Below are 19,982 nucleotides of genomic sequence, written 5' to 3'. Positions count from 1 at the left end.
ACCGGGATTCCGTGTTGTCATGAGTTTTCCAACACTAATCGCGCCATAATGCCAATACCGTATATCGTATAAGTAAGACAGTTTACTATTGCATTTTTATTATGCTTTTTTTTATAGAATCGTGTGCAAAAACCTGTGAATTATCTTAGAAGTTAGTGTTTTTAAATTTACCATTTGATCTTAAAATTAGCTATTGAGAGTAGATGTGATTTGATTTTAGTGGCTTCTAAAGTATTTTTGTGGTTTCGTTCAGATTTATTATTGTTTGGATGTGTTTTGGATAATTACTTCATTATTTGGGCATGTTAAGATAAAAGCGTAGTGGTGGGATATTGAATTTCACTAATGATTTTGTAAGAGGGTTATGAAGAAATGTTTTGATTTTAAAATTTTTAATGTTAATTCGAAAATTTGCAGTGTGCTCAATTTGTTGAAAATTGGCGCAATATATTCCTGATCTAGAATTTAATTCAAGCAGTTCTGTAATTGTTTTAAAATTTGGCAATTCTCAAGTAAATTCTATAGTTCTTTATATATATATATATATATATATATATATAATTTATTTTATTTTCTTTATTTTAGCAATCTCCTTTGCTTAAATTCTCGCGCGTTACATGTTACTGGCGGCGGCATGTCTTGCCACATAGACGCCTCAATTTCCCGCTTTTCCATATTTGAGAGTATTAGGTTCTCTGCATATCGTTTATGTTTATTGCTTTTCCAATATATAATTATTATATTTTACTTTCATCTATTTTGTCATAAAATTAATGTTTCTCATTTTGCAGGTCGAATGTTTTGATGAGTAGACTGGAAAGAAACATGCCTTATGAAAAGTAAATATATTAGATTTAGTTAATTTAGAAATGATTTATTAATTTGTTTTTTATAATTCCAGAACTAAGCTACTTTCCACTAGAGAATTGGGGTGTTTGAAAAGAACACATGTTGAGGCTTTTGATGATGAGGTATGAATATGTATATATTTATTAATTTTATATTTATATTCATATACTTATTTTTACGTTTTTTTTTGCCAATCAATGCATCGAATAAAAATATTAATACTGTGAAAATACTTATATCTTAAATATTATTGTAGTTAAATTCTGGAAATAATTAAAAATGATTTTTTTAAAGAAAAAATGATATAAAATTATTTCAGAAAGATAAAATTATAAGTATTTTAAAAACTTTTTATTTTGTTTCGTTTATATGCACTGAAGATGAGTCAATCCAAGTCTAGAAACAATTGCTATTTTAACACTTTTGTGACCATCGATATTACTGAAAATTTATCTCATGTCACCAGCTATTATTTATTTATAGGATTTTGAAGTAAAACAGTAAAAATAAACTTTAATAAATTTGACCTTTTATTCAACTTTTAATATTTTTTTTTCATATGATAAGTAGTATAACAATCATCTACTTGTAATGGTACACAACAGCTTTCACAAATACATCTTTGGTCACCAACCATTGGCCTACAAGCACAAGTTAACTTGTGACTGGACAGCAAAGTTTGGTCATAAAAAAAAGTTAACTTGTGACTGGTAATCAAAGTATTAATGCAGACATTCTTCTTCATTAAATTCTTTCCATTATTGGATGGATGTCAAAAAAAACATTCAATACACATATATATGTATATATATATGTATATATATGTGTATATATACATACATACATAAAAATCAGTAAAGTTAAGCATTGTTTAACAACAATATTTGAAAGTAGAGGAAAAAAGATGTATAGCCAGCTACAAACTTGATTTGAAAACGATAATTTTTGAAATGGGGGAGATAAACGGTAATCTTTGAAAATCCATAATAAAAGTATTTTCTTCCGTTGGTAGTTTTAGCATTAGTTAAAAATGTAATTATTTTGTAAAATACCTTTAAAATTATAATAAGGCTTTAAACCTTTTGCCACCTGCCCGTTACAAGTTACCCCGCATATAGGATAAAAAGGTCTAGATAACAAATTTTTGGAAGACATCAAAGAAGCGCATTTCTACAATGATGAAGTAGAAGTCAATTTACTGAACGTAGTCAGGTAATTGTTTGTTTGATATGTCTTATTTGTTGTGATATAATTGTTATGGTTTTCACAATATAGTTTATATTTGCTCAAAGTCAAATTGGACCTTTGTGTCTCGCCCTGCTCTACATATGTACTTTTTTATTAAATTTACTTTAATTCATCGAATGTAACTTGAAACTTTTCAAAAAGCAGGTCAAAGAAGAAATACTCATTTTTTATCTCTCCTCGCAAAAATTTGAAAATTTTGTATAAGCTCAGTAGTATTATTTACAATTATACACAAAATCCAGAATCCAAAAAGAATCTGAAAAACTTGAAATGTAATTAATAAGCCGAAAGACCAAAAAGACTCGGTTTGGCTTATACGATGTTTTCTATAGAAAGTGTATAAAACTTGCAGTTTGATTGTATTGACAAAATATAGACAAACTAATGGGGTTTATTGTTTTTATAATACCTCATTGTATATAGCATTCAAACAGCACATCCTTATGCACTTAAAGTATTAATGTTTTTGATTCTCTAGAAATGGTTTAGAATATACCTTATTTAGCAAAACAACATTTGCCGGGTCAGCTAGTAAGATATATATATATATATATATATATATATATATATATATATATATAATATATATAAGAAATATTTCAATATTTCATCATTCAATACATTCACTGTTTTATTCATTTCAATATGGATCAACGTCGAACCAAAAATCCTTATATATATACAGTAGAATCCGCTGAGTATGACATCGAAGGGACGCCGAAATCTCGTCATACTAACCGGTCGTCATACAAAGCATACTGAAGAAAAACTTTTTAATATGTATATATGTTACATGTTTCAGTAATTTAAAAAAAAGCCTATACATACATTTTAATTAAAAATAAAAATGACACATATTAAAATTTAATATAAAGCAAAATTGACATAAGGTAGGGCGGGGCACAAAGGTTGAATTTGACTTTCAGTAATTATACTCTCTAAACCCAATGATCAACCTTGCAACACATAACACACATCAAACAAGCATCTATCGTACTATGTACAGAAAAAATTTCACATAATTCTTAATTATATAAATATTATTTTTTTTACTATTTTGTTAAAAGGGTTTTTACGCTACATTATTGAATCAATGCAAAATATTAATTCTGTGGGTACATTTGTTACAAAGATAACACAGTATATTACATTGATCTGCTATTGGTCAGAAATATTCATCAGACGAGCTGGAATAACAATTTATTTAATTAATCTCTTGTAAAATTGCTTTTTTTTAAAAACTTTACTATTTACTTTGCCAAAGTAAAGGTTCAGCTGGTCCTTTTTATCCCACTCATGTGCTGCTTATCTTCTGATAGCAAAGTCATAAGAATAAAGCTAGGTGATGGCTGTTTATGAATTTATACATTTTTTGCCCTCTACTATCAAATATTTTTGTTAAAAAAATCTAATTTTATTTGTTTACGAGATATCCGTGGTGGACCATTAATATTTAGTCCACCCTACCCATAAACATACAAGTATGATTTTCTAATGTAAGTAATCAGTAATTTTTAATTGATTTCTTTACATAATTTTATTGTAAAAACAGTCCCTAGTGCTATTGTGCATAAAAGACATAGCAATTGCTTTCGTAGACTTGGCCACATCATGTAAAATCATGTCGGTCATTATAATTGGACATAATTTTTTGCAAAAATGGGTCATTATAAGCGACATGTCAATGTAAGCAATGTCAATATATCCGACTAGACAGCTGTTTTTTTAAGGAATTTTATATGGAAACCAAATTCCTAGTGCGATTACGTCATTATAAGCGGTTGTCAATATATCCGGCGTCATACTAATCGGATTCTACTGTATATATATATATATATATACAGTTAAATGAGATGTTATATATATATATATATATATATATATATATATATATAACATCTCATTTGTCAAAATAAAAAAAAGTTAAGAGAAAATATTCTTTATTGCTATTCGTTTCGACACATGATGTGTGTCAATTCAGTAATCTACAATACAGACATATATGCCAGTTATTTTTTTTTTTAAATTAAATTCTTATAGACATATATGTCGGTATTGTAGATTATTGAATCTTGACACATATCAAGTGTAGAAACGAATAGATATTATGGTCTTCTAGATCATACTAAAATATTACTGCCCTGCAAGTCGTTTAATTTTAAAAATTCGTCAAAGTTTGCAGAAAGGGTCTGATCATGTTTCCATACAGAATTGGCCCCATTCTGGTATTTAAACAATTTTGATGTCAGCTTTTTTCGAAAAAATCCGATATACGAATTTTCAACTCCCTAGCTCATCATTTGGTCGAGATATCATTGGAAATATGTGAAAGTGACCCTTTTTTTTAGAGTTACTTTTTGTCATAGCTGTAAAAGATATCGACAAACAAATAACACTATTCTATTCACATCGGTGTGGACTATATTATTAACTAGCTGTAAGTGGAATTCTGTCTTAAGGCAATTAAGGCATCGTGCCTTAAGGCAAATTGCTGGAACTTCCCGTACCAAAAATTATTTTTTTTTTAAAAACGACTAACATTTTTGAAGAAAATTTACTTAAAAAAAATAAGATTTTTGACAAACAATTAAACAAAAAATTACTTTTTTTTGAAAAAAAAATTTTTTTTTAATTTTTTTTTTTATTTTTTTTTTGAAAAAAAAATGTTTTCTTTATTTTGACATATTTTGAAAGATCTAAACTTTTTTTTCAAAGCAATCGTACTGCTTTAACTGCATAAAGACGAAATATCAAACCGCGTAAGCGCCGCGTCGACGTCTAACGCGTAAACATTGGTACGGAACCCATAGGAATGTAAACCAAAATTATACTTATTTTTAAAATCTCTATAAAATATCTATTTGATGTGCATATGTCTAATGATCATTTTTGACCGCCAAATGGCATTTTTTTTTACTTTTTTCATTAGATCTCCGAAACCGCTAGACCTGCCTTTACGAAAATTTGATCGGTTCTTCACCTTGTCAATACAAGTAAAATGTTTTTTGAATTATTAAAATCGGACGCTCCGTTCTCTTAAAAACTGATTTACCGTTTTCGCCACTTTTTGCACCGTATCTTCGGAACGGCTAGACCTGACTTCGCCAAAAACTAATCAGCACGTCTCCTTATCAATACGAATCGAATGTTTTTTGAATTATTCAAATCGGTTGATCGGTGTTCCCGAAATCGTCGACGAAAATTTGTATCCGCACATACATACACACACGCACACACACACAGACACACACATACATCCATTTTTTCTAAGGTATGCCAAAATATTCAGAAACCTTTGAAACGTCGAGAAATGCAAAAAATTTCATTTTCGATTTTTTTGCGATTACTATAACTTGCTCTACGGGAAGTTAAAAATATTGTTAAATAATCATTTGTTCACTTATGAAAAAGTAAAAACAATTTTTTGTTCCAAATTTTTGGATAGTGCGGTTGTTTGCACTAATTTTTAAGTAGCATCGTTAGAATGGCTATTTCTTTTTCTTGTGCTATGCAAAAATTAGTTTTTTGTCCATGTGGTAGAACACATTCAAAAGCTGAAATATGAAATAACCTGAAGTGGTCTCTTAATTGCAAGACTGCTAGAGTGTTCGCAGCGCGCGTCTTATAACAATTTCTGTATATTCGGCATTTGATTTTTAACTTCCCGTAGGGTAAGTTATAGTAATAGCAAAAAAAATCGAAAATGAAAATTTGTATATATCTTTACGTTTCAGAAGTTTCTGAATATTTTGGCATACCTTAGAAAAAATTGATGTATGTGTGTGTGTGTGTGCGGATACAAATTTTCGTCGACGATTTCGGGAACACGGTTCAACCGATTTCGATTATTCAAAAAACATTCGATTGCTGTTGATAAGGAGACGTGCCGATTAGTTTTTGGCATATGCAGGTCTAGCCGTTTCGTAGATACGGGGCAAAAAGTGCTAAAAACGGTAACTCCGTTTTTAAGAAAACGGAGCGTCCGATTTTAATAATTAAAAAAACATTTTACTTGTATGGACAAGGTGAAGAACTGATCAAATTTTTATGAAGGCAGGTCTAACTGTTACGGAGATGTAGTGAAAAAAGTAAAAAAAATGCCATTTGGCGGTCAAACATGGTCATTAGACATATGCACATCAAATTATCAGATATTTTATAAAAAATGTAACAATAAGTATAAGTTTTGTTTACAATCCTATCGGTTTCGTATCAATGTTTATCCGTTAGACGGCGATGCGGCGCTTACGCGCTTCGATATTTCGTCTCTATGCAGTTAAAGCAGTACGATTGCTTTGAAAAAAGTTTATAACTTCCAAAATGTTTCAAAATAAAGCAAATATTTTTTTTTCAAAAAGCCTTTTTTCCAAAAAAATATTTTTTTTCAAAAATGTTAATCTTTTTAAAAAAAATTATTTTTGGTACGGGAAGTTCCAGCAATTTGCCTTAAGGCACGATGCTATGCGCCCCACTAGTTATTTATGCCACAGCAATAAAAATAATAAATATTATATAACAATCATAAATAAATAAATAAGCCTTTTATTTCTTGCCTTTTTACAAATTTTTTACATAGATTTACTAATTAACATAAACGTGTATATACAGAACATGTTGAATTATATAATATAATCACAGTACACGATGTCGTGGGCAAGAACCCCAGATTGGGTATAGGCCTCCTCCAAGGATTCGTCATTTTTTTTTATTTATTTTTTTTAGTTTGTCTATCTATATGAAGTCTTCCTTATTGTTATAATATGATGTTGAAATAGTGTTAGTATTGTCACTGTTCAGATTAGTATAAAACTCTGTAGCCCATAGTTACTATATCTTTTCGTTTGTGTATAGATTTGTCCAGGTTTTTTAATTCTTTTATACAGCTATTATTTGTACGAAGTACTTTAAATGGTTTATTCATGCTACCAGAAAGCTGCAGTTGGCTTATTATAGTGCCTTGGATATATTTTGAGTAGACATTTTTTTAATATTTATTATTTTGTACAAAGCTGAGAGTTCGTTTTCCATAGCACGCGGTTTGTTCTTGGTTGATTGTAGTATTTTTCTTCTTTGTAGCAGTTTTACTGTTCCTCTTGTAATATTTTGTGTTTTTGCTTACTTCTCTTCGTATGTGCAAGTTGTTGGCTTTCTAAAATAGCGTTACTAATAATATCGTTATAGTTTTGTATCATATCCATCCTTGTTGATTTTCCAGCACAGGTAATGTAGATTTAAAATGGTTCTTATAAATTTCTGTTTCCTTTGCACTTCTGATTTGGCAAACTGGTTTATTAGTAAATCTCGCTCTGTTGGTTTATGTTTAGAGATTTTTACTGTACCTCTGATTGCGCGATGGTCAGATGGTAGTTCAGATTCAAGACTTCGAAATTTGTAAGCGATCGTATTTGGTTTGTGAGAATGTAATCAATCTCGTTTTTATGTCCATTCGGCGACTTCCAGGTCTATTTCCGGTTTGGCTTTTCTTGAAACAGGTAATTACTATTGTTAGTTTGTGTACGAGCGCAATGTAAACAATGAACCTTTTATGTCTATATTGAGTATGGCTAAACGCTCTGATATACCAATATTCTACGTTGTTTTGATCGCCTTGTTTATTATGAAATCTACTCCGTATTGACCTGCTGTCTGTCCTATATAGCAAAGAATAAAGTTATCATATTCCTTAATTTCACAACCTTGACGTCTTACTTCTGAAATTCCCATTATATCATAGAGTATAGTGCTTAAACAATTTTTTAATTCTAATAGGCGTTCGTATATTGATTGTCTTGACATAGTATGTAAGTATTTTAAATAGGCAATTTTTATCGTTGTTCTGTTGCTCGGTGTTATAGTTTTCTTTAGAGGGCTGTGGTCATAATCCTCCATGGTGACCAACCGGGTTGGAGGATTTGTTTTTTTAGGTATGAGTAGTTTGTCATATTTTAGGAAAGCCATGTTACCATTCTCTCTCTCTATTTTCAGCTGTTCTTGTAATTGTCTTCTTTTTTCTATGATCTGTTCAGGGTAATCTTCCATATAGTAGCACGTGTCGCCAGTGCTTTCTTCTTTTTGAAATTTTTTATCCTAGTGCTAAGATTTGAGAAGGATACCAGAGTTGGTTGTGGTTTATCGCCTTTTTTCCTAGCCTTCTAACTACTTGCGATCGTCATCTGTTAATTTGATTGTAAAGTGTAGATCTAACCAATTGAGCATATGTTTTTCTGAAGTGTCGTACGAAGATTCCAGTTCTTCGATTCCGAAAAAAACTGTTTCTTTGTTTCGCTTCGTTTCTTTTCTTGGTTGTCTACTATTTCCTTGAGTTTTACATGTTTCTCTTCCAAAGCAAGAAACTTTCCCTCTAATATCTCGTTGATATTTTGTGTGACCTGTTCTGTAACCTTTAATACACTGTTACGAATCTTTTTTTTCTGGTCAAGTTCTAGCTGATTTTTTTAAGAGCTTTCATAATTTTATCCATGATTATTTTGGAATCAATGTTATATTGTTATAGTTTGTTTTTTGTAAGTTACACCCTATAGTGACGGCGATGCTCTGTTACCGATACCATGCACGCTTCCTGTCAGAATCGGTAGTGTTATAGCTTATTTCTAAAAGATGGAGTTATTTATGTAAAAGTACTGCAAGATGGCTTGACCGGTTATGAAGGTGTTGGTACTTGGGTTGCTCGCTCGCTACTGACAGGTTATTGTCTAAGAAGGCCGCACACACGCCTGCTTTGACTCACACGATGGTGTTGGTACTTGGTTTGCCCCGCTCACTACTGACAGGTTATTGTCTAAGAAGGCCGCACACACTCCGTGTTTACACAAACAGCAGCAATTTCGCTTTGACTCACTAGGGTAGTTCGCACTTGAGCCGCTCCTTCGCTACTGACTCGCTCTCTACTGACAGGTTATTGTCAAAGAAGGTCGCACATACGCCCTGTTTAAGCAGCAATTCCGCTTTGACTCACACGATGGTGTTGGTACTTGGATTGCCCGCTCACTACTGACAGGTTATTGTCTATTGTCAGACAGTGTCTTGTCTGGCCGCAAACACTCACATATATAACAATCATCAAACATAAATTATTAGACTTAAAAATCATTAAACATAAATAAATTTCAAATGCCGATGAACTATTATTATTTGTGTTTATTTTTCATCTTTTATTTAGGAATAATATACAGAATTTGTCATAAGACGCGCGCTGCGATTACTCGAGCAGTCTCTGCTCGCCTTTGCAATTGAGAGACGACTAACGCGGGTGTTCTATGACCGCGAGCGTGTACTTGCTCAAGTTTTTTCAACTTTTGAATGTGTTCTACCACGTGGACCAAAACTAATTTTTGCATAGCATGAGAAAAACGAATAGCCATTCTAACGATGCTACTTAAAAATTAGTCCAAATTGTTTTCACTTTTTTATAAGTTAACGAATGATTATTTAACAATATTTGTTATTGATAATATAGTCCACACCGATGTGAATAGAATGGCGTTATTTGTTTGTCGGTATGTTTTACAGTTATGATAAAAAGTGACTCCGAAAAAAGCGGCCACTTTCGCATGTTTTCAATGATATCTCGGCCAAATGATGAGCTGGGGAGTTGAAAATTGGTATATCGCATTTCTTCGAAAAAAGCTATATGATGACATCAAAATCATTTAAATACCAGGGTGGGGCCCATTCTGTAGGGAAACACGATCAGACCCTCAGTGACGTTTTTTGCGTTTGTCAAAATTATACCTATCATAAACGTTTTCTCAAAAACGCCTGAACCGATTTTAAATATTTAAAAGCCAATCGTTCTATCTCGATGAGCACTATCGTTTCTCAGTTTTGTGCGACGAGGCCGGGCGGTTTCTTAGTAGTTAAGAGAAAAGTGTAAAATGTTCGTCTATGTTTTAGCCAAAAATTGTGAATCGATTTTAAAAATTCAAAAACTATTCGAAAGATATTATTTGTGAATCATGCTGATTAGTTTTGGGCAAAAATCGGCCGAGCCGTTTTTTGTAACTAACCGTTGAAAATGTTTTTTTTTTCGATGAAACTTTTGATGTTGATGGAACATACTAAAATATTACGGTTGTACGACAAAAATGATTTTGATTCGCAAGTTTTTTTGTCAGTTTGAGATTTGTATGCATATTAAAATGCATAAAATAGTAAGTATTATAATAAAATGAACAAAAATGTTTGAACTATTTGTATACGATTTCCAAAGTCTCAATAAATCCTTAGATATGTTAACAACACACTATAGAACACATTTAGGTCAAGTATTATGTTTCAAAGTTGTCAGAGTTGTGGAGTTGTTAAGTGGATATAACTCCTCTCTGAAGCGAAGTCAAATCCTAACCGAACCGGCTTCGGATATGATAAGCCCATCTCTATTATATACGTAGAAAGTCCTAAAACTGGCTGTGAGGCGAGAAAAAGAGCACTTTTTTTGACCAAAATCTTTGTAATAGTAAAAATATCAAGCAAATATCTGCACATTTTAACAGATTTAGTACCAGTTAAGGGAAGGATATGACAAATCCTGTGAGAGAACTGCACTCGGATTCACTCCGAGGGAGGAATTGTACCGGAGTGATAACTCCCATATTAGTTACTAATATATATATATATATATATATATATATATATATATATATATATATATATATATTATTAGGGTGGTCCTTAACAAGAACATTTTCGAATTTCTTTGCTCCCAGGGACGCACAAGCTTCCAAGTCAATAAAAAATGATTCTCTAATTGTATTAGCTCTTTATATAAACATTTAGATAGAGCGCACAATAATTTTTATATATAGTAAGTTTCATACATTTATTTCTAAAATGTGACATTAAATAAATTTGTGCGCCATCTGTCGCGTCACTCAAATATTATGATAGATAAGAATATTTATAAACCCGTAAATCCATGTGGGCTGTTCTCTAATATCTATTCATCATGGAATAAAGATAATATTTTGAGTCTTAACATCACCAATTAAATATTTTGCTGCAAAATTAATCTTGAATCCATGATATAGATATTTATTGTTTTAGGTTTATAAATATTCTTATGTATCATAATATTTGAGTGGCGCGACAGATGGCGCACAAATTTGTCACATTTTAGAAATAAATATATGAAACTTACTATATATAAAAACTAGCTGTAAGTGGAATTCTGTCTTAAGGCAATTCAGGCATCGTGCCTTAAGGCAAATTGCTGGAACTTCCCGTATCAAAAATTATTATTTTTTTAAAAACGATTAACATTTTTGAAAAAAATTTACTTTGAAAAAATAAGATTTTTGAGAAACTATAAATTGGACAAAAAATTACTTTTTTTGAAAAAAAAATTTTCAATTTTTTTTTTTTTGAAAAAATTTTTTTTTCTTTATTTTGACATATTGTGGAAGATCTGAACTTTCTTTTCAAAGCAATCGTACTGCTTTAACTGCATAGGGACAAAATATAAAGCGCGTAAGCGCCGCGTCGCTGTCTAACGCATAAGCATTGGTACGGAACCCATAGGAATGTTAACAAAATGTATACTTATTGTTAAAATCTCTATAAAATTTCTGATAATTTGATGTGCATATGTTTAATGATCATTTTTGACCGCCAAATGGCTCATTTTTTTACTTTTTCCTCCATATCTCCGAAACCGCTAGACCTACCTTCATGAAAATTTTATCGATTCTTCATCTTGTCAATAAAAGTGAAATGTTTTTTGAATTATTCAAATCGGACGCTCCGTTCTCTTAAAAACTGAGTTACCGTTTTCGGCACTTTTTGCCCCGTATCTTCGGAACGGCTACACCTGCCTTCGCCAAAAACTAATCAGCACGTCTCCTTATCAATACGAATCGAATGTTTTTTGAATTATTCAAATCGGTTGATCCGTGTTCCCAAAATCGTCGACGAAAATTACATACACACACATACATACATACACACACACAGACACATACATCCATTTTTTCTAAGGTATGCCAAAATGTTCAGAAACCTCTGAAACGTAAAGATATATAAAAATTTTCATTTTTGATTTTTTTGCGATTACTATAACTTGCCCTACGGGAAGTTAATTATTGTGCGCTCTATCTAAATGTTTATATAAACGTTTCCAAATGTTTCCAAACGTTTCGACATTCAATTTAATGTCATCCTCAGTGGATATTAACGTTGGTACGTTACATCTAAAGATGTGTACACAGCACTAGAAATTAGCACTAACATTTATACATCTATAACTTGTCAACACCATGAATTTTTTATCATTTCTTGTATGATGTAAAAAGAAAAATATAGGAAAAATAAAGATAGTTTTATTTGACAAAAATGTGAGTAAAGTAAAGTAATTTCTGCCACGACTTGTGTACTTTGCACCCCCTTGTTTTGAGACTAGGTTTGTCTCATCATCAGTGTGGTATAATTTAAAATATAAAATATGGAAACCTAAATTAGCATTATGTGTTATCCGTTACAAGTCGTTCACTGCACTGTGCAGTTTATTAAATTTAAAATTACCTAAATTGCTATTTTAATTTTAATGTAGTTACTTTTAAACCAGTTTGCCACTTGTAATGACTTTCAAAAAACCCCAAAGCAAACCCATGTTTTTCACACGATTGTTTTGGCACCTCAGAAAAAATGGATGTGTGTGTATGTATGGATACAATTTTTCGTCCACGTTTTTGGGCGCACGGATCAACCGATTTGAATGATTCAAAAAGCATTCGATTCCCATTGATATGGAGGTGTGCTGATCAGTTTTTGGCAAAAGCAGGTCCATCTGTTACGGAGATGTAACGCAAAGAGTGCAGAAAATAGAAATCGAGTTTTTGAGAGAACGGAGCATTCGATTTGAATGATCTGAAAAACCTTCAATTCGTAGTGATGGGGAGAAGTGTTGATTAGATTTTGGCAAAGGCAGGTCCAACCGTTTCGAAGATACCGAGCTAAATGTGCAAAAAATGGTAATTTTTGAGAGAACTAAGCATCCGATTTGAATGATTCGAAAAACTTTCTGCTTGTTTTGACAAAATAATTGCTTTTGGGAAAAAATATCTTTTTTTTTGTATATCGAAAATAATTCTTATTTTAATTTTAATTCTTTAAATAAATAATTTTTATTATATTATTTTGTTCAATTATGCATTATAACAAAATATGGTAATTGGTCCAAAAAATTAAGGGTGGCCTACTGATTGTTATTCCTACCTATTAATATCCCCCCCTATTAATTTCAACGGTTTCAACAGTTTTTCATAAAAATTATATAAATATTTACATATTTTTATAAATTTAAATTTTAATTATTCTGGATTTAGTACACAAAAAATTAGATATAATCTAAAAGCTTGTAAAATACATTGATTTTAAATTTATTTAGAAAATCGAGACGATTCGCGGGTTGATTATTATCAAATATTTTCAAAATTTCAATTATTTTTAACGTATGTGCAATATTAATATTTGGGTTTTGAAACATTTTACTTATTTATTGTTATATATTTATTCTATCATATCAAGAGAGCTAAGAAAAAGTAGCTTTTCATTTTCAATCATAACACTCGTATTTCATGTTGGATTTTTCAAATTTTAATTTATTTTATATTTTCATTATTTAGAATATCCAAAATTGCGTCGTAAACTTCTCCTCATTGATATCGTAAAACCCGAATTTAATCATCCTTGCTTTCCCGTCATATTCAGAGTATCAGATTGTTGCTTTAAAATTACATTTTTAACGTATTTTAGAAGTATTGTCGAAAAATCAGTAAAAAATGAAATTACACATTTCTTGAACTATTGAAAACTAGTGGTGTGTATAGAATCGTGCCTTAAGTCATGTTGCTGGAACTTCGCGTACCGTAACGAAATGTTCGAGGAATATTAAATGTTTTCAAATAGATTATTATAAATAAATACTGTAACATTGTCTAAAGATTATAAGAATTATATAAACTGAATTGCAAAGTTGAAAATATATGTTTAAAGTATATTAGAAATTTAGTCAGAATTAAGAAAAATCTAAATTATTTTCGATATACAAACAAAAAAAAATGGAAAAAACAATTATTTTGTTAAAACAAGCAAAAAGTTCTTTCAATCATTTAAATCGGACGCTTAGTTCTCTCAAAAACTACCATCTTTTGCACATTTAGCTCTGTATCTTCGAAATGGCTGGACCTGCATTTGCCAAAAACTAATAACCACTTCTCCCAATCATTACTGATTGAATGTTTTTTAGATCATTCAAATCGGATGCTCCGTTTTCTCAAAAACTCGATTTCTATTTTCTGAACTCATTGCTCTTTATCTCCGTAATTGCTGGACCTGCCTTTGTCAAAAACTAATCACATCTCCCTATCAATAGGAATCGAATGCTTTTTAAACCATCCAGATCGGTTGATCCGTGCGCCCGAAAACGAGAACGAAAATATGCGGACACACAAAACACACACACACATCCATTTTTTTGAGGTATGCCTAAATGTTCACAAACCATCAAAACGTCGAAAAATGCAAAAACTTTCAATTTCGATTTTTGGACGATTACAATAACTTACCCCACGGGAATTTGAAAAAAAAAACTAATTAAGTATATTTGATACTTATTATTTCTGCATAGTTAATAATTACTAGATTCAGAGTATGGATACCACAAGGTGGGACATTTCCCATAAATGTAAATTTGGGTTTATATTGAAACACACTTTGTAATTCAATAATTTATTTCACTTATTAGTAAGATTTCATAATATTATTTTTGTTTAATTTTGACTGGTTTCGCGAGTCGGGCGGTTAATTATAATAACAAACTTAAAAGAATTGTGACTGCTTTCGCTCGTCAAGCGGGTACTTTTTATGTGCTTTCTTCTTGACGCTTAAAGTTGTCTACTTAAAATTATACCTAATATTTGGGTAAATATTTTTATTGCCGTGTATGAAGCGAACAGCTTTCTGCTTTTGCGTTGTTGCAGTTTGAACATTGGAGCAGCAATTCGCTCCATACTGGGGCCCCAACCGCCAACAACCATGGCTTATGTCAGGCCTTAAGATATTTGATCAAAATTAAAATTTAAACTAAAACGTATTAAATATATAAAACCTATTAATTATATAATGATCAAACTTAAAAATGTTTTCTAAAACTTTAATTTAATATACTATCATTTATTATTATTTACTCTAATCCTTAATGCTATGATCAAATGAAATAAAACTTATCAACTAATTGTTTATTAATTAAAATTGAATAATTATGTTATATCTAAATAATTTGAAATTTGAAATTGAAATAATCTTATTACGTTAATTATTAATTTTGTGTATTAAAAGGCAGTCGACATAATTTAGTTATAGGTCTGGTATACAAACCTTTCGCAGTTTTAACAATTGCAACTCGTATTCTATCGTTTGGTCCTTTTTTTGTCTCAATTATCTTCGCGATGTTCCATTGGAGAGGTGGAGTATTATCCTCTTTAATTAAAACAATTGTCCCATTTTTGAGATTGGGGTTGGTTTTGTACCATTTTTTTCGACCTTGTAGTTGTGACAAATATTCGGTGGACCAGCGATTCCAAAATATATGTTTTAAGTTATTGACATCTTGCCAACATTTCAATATATCATTATTATATTTTGATTGGGGCTCAGGAAATGAGGCTATCACATCATTAATTAAAAAGTGTCCCGGGCTTAAGTATCCGCAATCCGTAACGTCATCGGAAACAGCTATCAATGGACGCGAATTTACTATGGCTTCAACTTGGGTTAGAAATGTGTAATACTCTTCAAATGTTAATATTGTGTTGCCTATTACTCTGCGTATGTGCAATTTAACTAATTTTATAGCCCCTTCCCAAAGACCGCCAAAGTGTGGAGCATGAGCTGGAATGAATTTCCATTCGATGCCCTCCACTGATACGGCTTCAATTAATTTGTTTCTTTCTTGTTCATTCTTAAAATATTTAAAAAGTTCGTGTAAATGGTGCTTTGCTCCTACAAAATTTGTACCATTATCACTATGAATCGTGGCGCAGCGACCGCGTTACGATATGAAACGTCTTAAAGCAGCTATGAAAGCGTCTGTGGATAAGCTTGTTACTAACTCTAAATGTATCGCCTTGGTAACAAAACACATAAAAAGCGCAATGTACGATTTGATTAAGGGAGCCTTGCGCAATCTGCTTGACTTTAACATAATAGGACCGGCATAGTCGGTTCCTACGTTTAAAAAAGGTCTTGCTGGATTAATTCTGCTTGGTGGTAGATCGGACATCAATTGTGTTTGTGTTGTTACTCTGAATTTATAACAAGTGACGCGACTATGAATAACCTTTTTAACCTCTCTTCTACCATTTATCGGCCAGTATCTAAGTCTTATATTAGCGAGAGTAGTTTGGGTTCCTGCATGTAGTAAACGCAAATGTTCTTGTCTAATAATCATTGTTGTTATTGGATGCTTTGCTGGTAAAATTATCAGGTGCATTTGATCGTATGGAATATTTGCACGCCGTAGTCTCCCGTCCACTCGCAATAAATCGTTCGCACCTACAAACGGATTCAGTTTTAGCAATGATTTTTCAAAAGCGTTGGACGAGTCTTGATTAATATTTAACTTAGTTAATTCCTTATTATAAACTTCTTTTTGTAATTGCCGTATAATCGTATATTTTGATTCATTTAATTCATAAATTTCGAGCGGACCTAATTTTTTGTTATTTATATTTATTTTTCTTATATTAAAAATAAATCTAGAACAATATGCTACAACTCTAATCATTTTTGTAAAATTTGAGAATTTATTATAAATTAAATGAAAAGAGCTTTTTGTGTTGCAACCAGTGTCACAACTGATTTTCTTTTATTTGGCAATTCTATATTATCGGAAATTGTAAACTTTTTTGGCCAATTATTCGAATTTGCGAGCCAATCCGGACCGTTCCACCATAAAGCTGAATTTTGTAAATCTAACGGTGTAATTCCGCGACTTATTAAATCCGCTGGATTCTCTTTGGAAAGAACATGTTTCCAAGTGGCGTGTGATGTAAGTTTTTGAATTTCCGATACTCTGTTTGCAACAAAGATTTGCCACGTACAAGGCTCGGAATTTAGCCATGATAACGTTATACTGGAATCGCTCCACAGTACGTTTTCTTTTATTGCGTATTCTAAACTATGGCTTACCTTATTAAATAAGCGAGCTAACAATAGCGCGGCACATAACTCTAGACGCGGTAAGGTAATTTGTTTCAGCGGTGCTACACGCGATTTTGAACATATTAATTTTGAAGAGCATGTCCCATCCTGATAGGTTACGCACAAATATAAACATGCACCATATGCTTTCATTGAAGCATCCGCGAAACCGTGAATTGAGCGTTTTTCTATTGTTTTAAAAAGATTCAATTGCCGAGGTATTGTTAGCTGCTTTAAAATCTCTAATTCTTTCGAAAATAATTGCCAGTTTTTTAATAAATTTTCCGTAACCGATTCGTCCCAATCTTTATTTTCTCTCCATAATTGCTGCATAATAAGTTTGGAAGTTATGACTACCGGAGTAATGAATCCCAACGGGTCAAATATACTAGCTATAGATGCTAAAATTTTTCGTTTGGTTTGTATATTGTCTATAGCTAAAACGTTGTTATAAATTTTAAAATTATCAGATGTAGGTTGCCATATAACCTAAAGTTTTAATTATCTTTTCTTTGTCAAACCCTACATTTATACTTTCACCTATATTCTTATCATTAATTAATTCTATATTATTGCTTGACCACTTATGTAGTTCAAACCCCCTTCGGCTAGGAGATTGTTAATTTCGGTTATTAATAATTTTGCTTCTTGTAAAGTGTCTGCACCGGAGATTATATCGTCCACGTAACAATCTGACTGTAGAATTTTGGACGCTTTTGGATGTATTTCATTATAATCTATAGCTAACTTTTCAAGGCATTTCATTGCTAAATATGGCGCGCAATTAGTGCCATAAGTTACGGTATTTAGCTTATAGCATCCTACAGGCATTCCGGGCGCCTCACGCCATAAAATTCTCTGGTAGTCCTGATGTTCGGATTTAATTTTTATTTGACGGAACATCTTGACTATGTCCGCCGTAAATACAAATCTATGTGTCCTAAATCTAATTAATATTGTAAACAAATCTTTTTGTAAACGCGGTCCCGGTAGCAGTATGTCATTCAAAGATAGACCGTTTGAAGATTTTGCCGAAGCGTCAAAAACTACTCTTAATTTTGTTGTTAAACTAGCTTCACGAACTATCGCGTGGTGTGGCAAATAATAATTATGTTTGTCTAAATTACGATTTTCAATTTCGATTTGAATTTTGTCAATCTTTGTTGCATGGCCTAATCTTATGTATTCTCTTATAAAATTGTCGTAATCTGCCGCAAGTTTTTTATTATTTGTTAATCTTTTTTCCAAATTCATGAATCTTTTGTACGCTTGTGAATAAGTGGACCCAAGAGAAATACGCGGATCGCTTCTAAATGGTAACGCAACTTCAAATCTATCATTTGAATCCCTACTGACGTTTTGTTCAAATATGTCTTCTGCCCGTAATTCCTCTTGCGATAAGATACACCCTTCATTTAATTCCTCTATTTCCCAAAACTGTTTTAACTGGTCAGTTATATTTTCCTCGATTGTTAACCCTACGTGCGCGAAAAAAGTCTTATATTCTACCGGACCGCAAAATGACCAACCAAAACTAGTGTTAAATAATGTTATTTTGTTTTTCAATTTAATTTGCTCATTTTTTAAACTTTCAAAAAATATTTCTGCACCTAATATTAAATCTATTTGTCCCGGCGAGTTGAAATTAGGATCGGCTAGAGTGCAATTTTTCGGTATATCCCAATTTGTTATGTCAACGCGTACTCCCGGTAAATTATTCGCAATGTTTTGCATAACATACAATCTAATGTTTTAGTATAATTGCAAATCCTGGATGCGACTTGTAGGGAACCTAAAACATTGGCATTTATACCGCCTATCCCGCCAACCGTTATATTTTCTTTTTTATAGGTTAATTTTAAATTTTCTGCTAGAGACTTTGAAATAACGTTTATCTGTGAACCAGAGTCTAGAAGAGCGCGCGCTGTGGATGTAGTTCTACCGTTTGATACAAGCACTAGTACTGTAGGCAAAAGGGTTTGTTTTTGTTTCGCGTCTGCTATCATAGTCATAGTGCTTGTACTGGGTTTTGCTATATTTAACGAATCTTCAGATTTATGTAAGACAGAATTATGACGCCTTTTGCAAAACGAACATTTGCGTTTGCTATGACATTGTGATATTACATGCGAGGATTTAAGGCAGTTAAAACACAATTGCGTCTTTTGTACAAATTCAGCACGATCATTTATTTGTAAATTTAAAAATTCCTCGCATTGATTGAGGTAATGCTTTTTATTACAAAAGGGGCATTTCTGTTTGATAGGGGCAGCGAAATGAATTCTCTGAACCGGAATATTTATATTTGATCGTTGCTCGCGGTTCATATCGTAAGTTGCACAACGCTTTTCTAGAAAGGTAAAAAATTCGTCTAATGACGGTAGATTATTTTTTGAAATGGATGCACCCCACGCCATTTGGGTATCCATGTCTAACTTTGCCTTTAATATAAATATAAATATGAGATCGGAGAGCTCTATTGAGAGTCTCTCGTTTTTAATAGAGGATATGTGCTGTCGCGATTTGCATAAAAAATTTCTTAGTGACTTATGATCTCTATTTTGCGGTTGATTTACAATTTCTTTTAGTTGCGCGTTAATTAAAATCAATTTATTATCGTAGGTACCCACTAACGTATCCCATGCTATTTGAAAATTCGCGTCTGTGAT

The 19,982-nt window shown here is 31.7% G+C and overlaps 1 protein-coding gene across 2 annotated transcripts in view; it reads left to right on the top strand.

Annotated features, from left to right (window-relative positions):
* LOC113377101 (G1/S-specific cyclin-E) overlaps window positions 1-19,982 on the top strand; it is a 79,959-nt gene continuing 59,977 nt past the window's right edge. Inside the window, exons 1-3 of one of the 2 annotated variants that reach the window (XM_026617296.1) lie at window positions 1-72; window positions 792-839; window positions 902-971. In XM_026617296.1, the coding sequence (XP_026473081.1) occupies window positions 805-839; window positions 902-971 (105 nt within the window). In that variant the 5' untranslated portion in view covers window positions 1-72; window positions 792-804. Of the gene's footprint in view, window positions 152-791; window positions 840-901; window positions 972-19,982 lie in introns of both variants that reach the window. The other variant, XM_026617297.1, reaches the window with a different exon arrangement.

The sequence above is a fragment of the Ctenocephalides felis genome, unplaced genomic scaffold (assembly GCF_003426905.1).
Source record: "Ctenocephalides felis isolate EL2017-DRISC unplaced genomic scaffold, ASM342690v1 CF-g0.4_SCAFFOLD_01886, whole genome shotgun sequence".
NCBI classification, from domain to species: Eukaryota; Metazoa; Arthropoda; class Insecta; order Siphonaptera; family Pulicidae; genus Ctenocephalides; species Ctenocephalides felis.
Note: the sequence above shows the minus strand (reverse complement) of the source record. Positions and strands in the feature narration are given on the sequence as shown.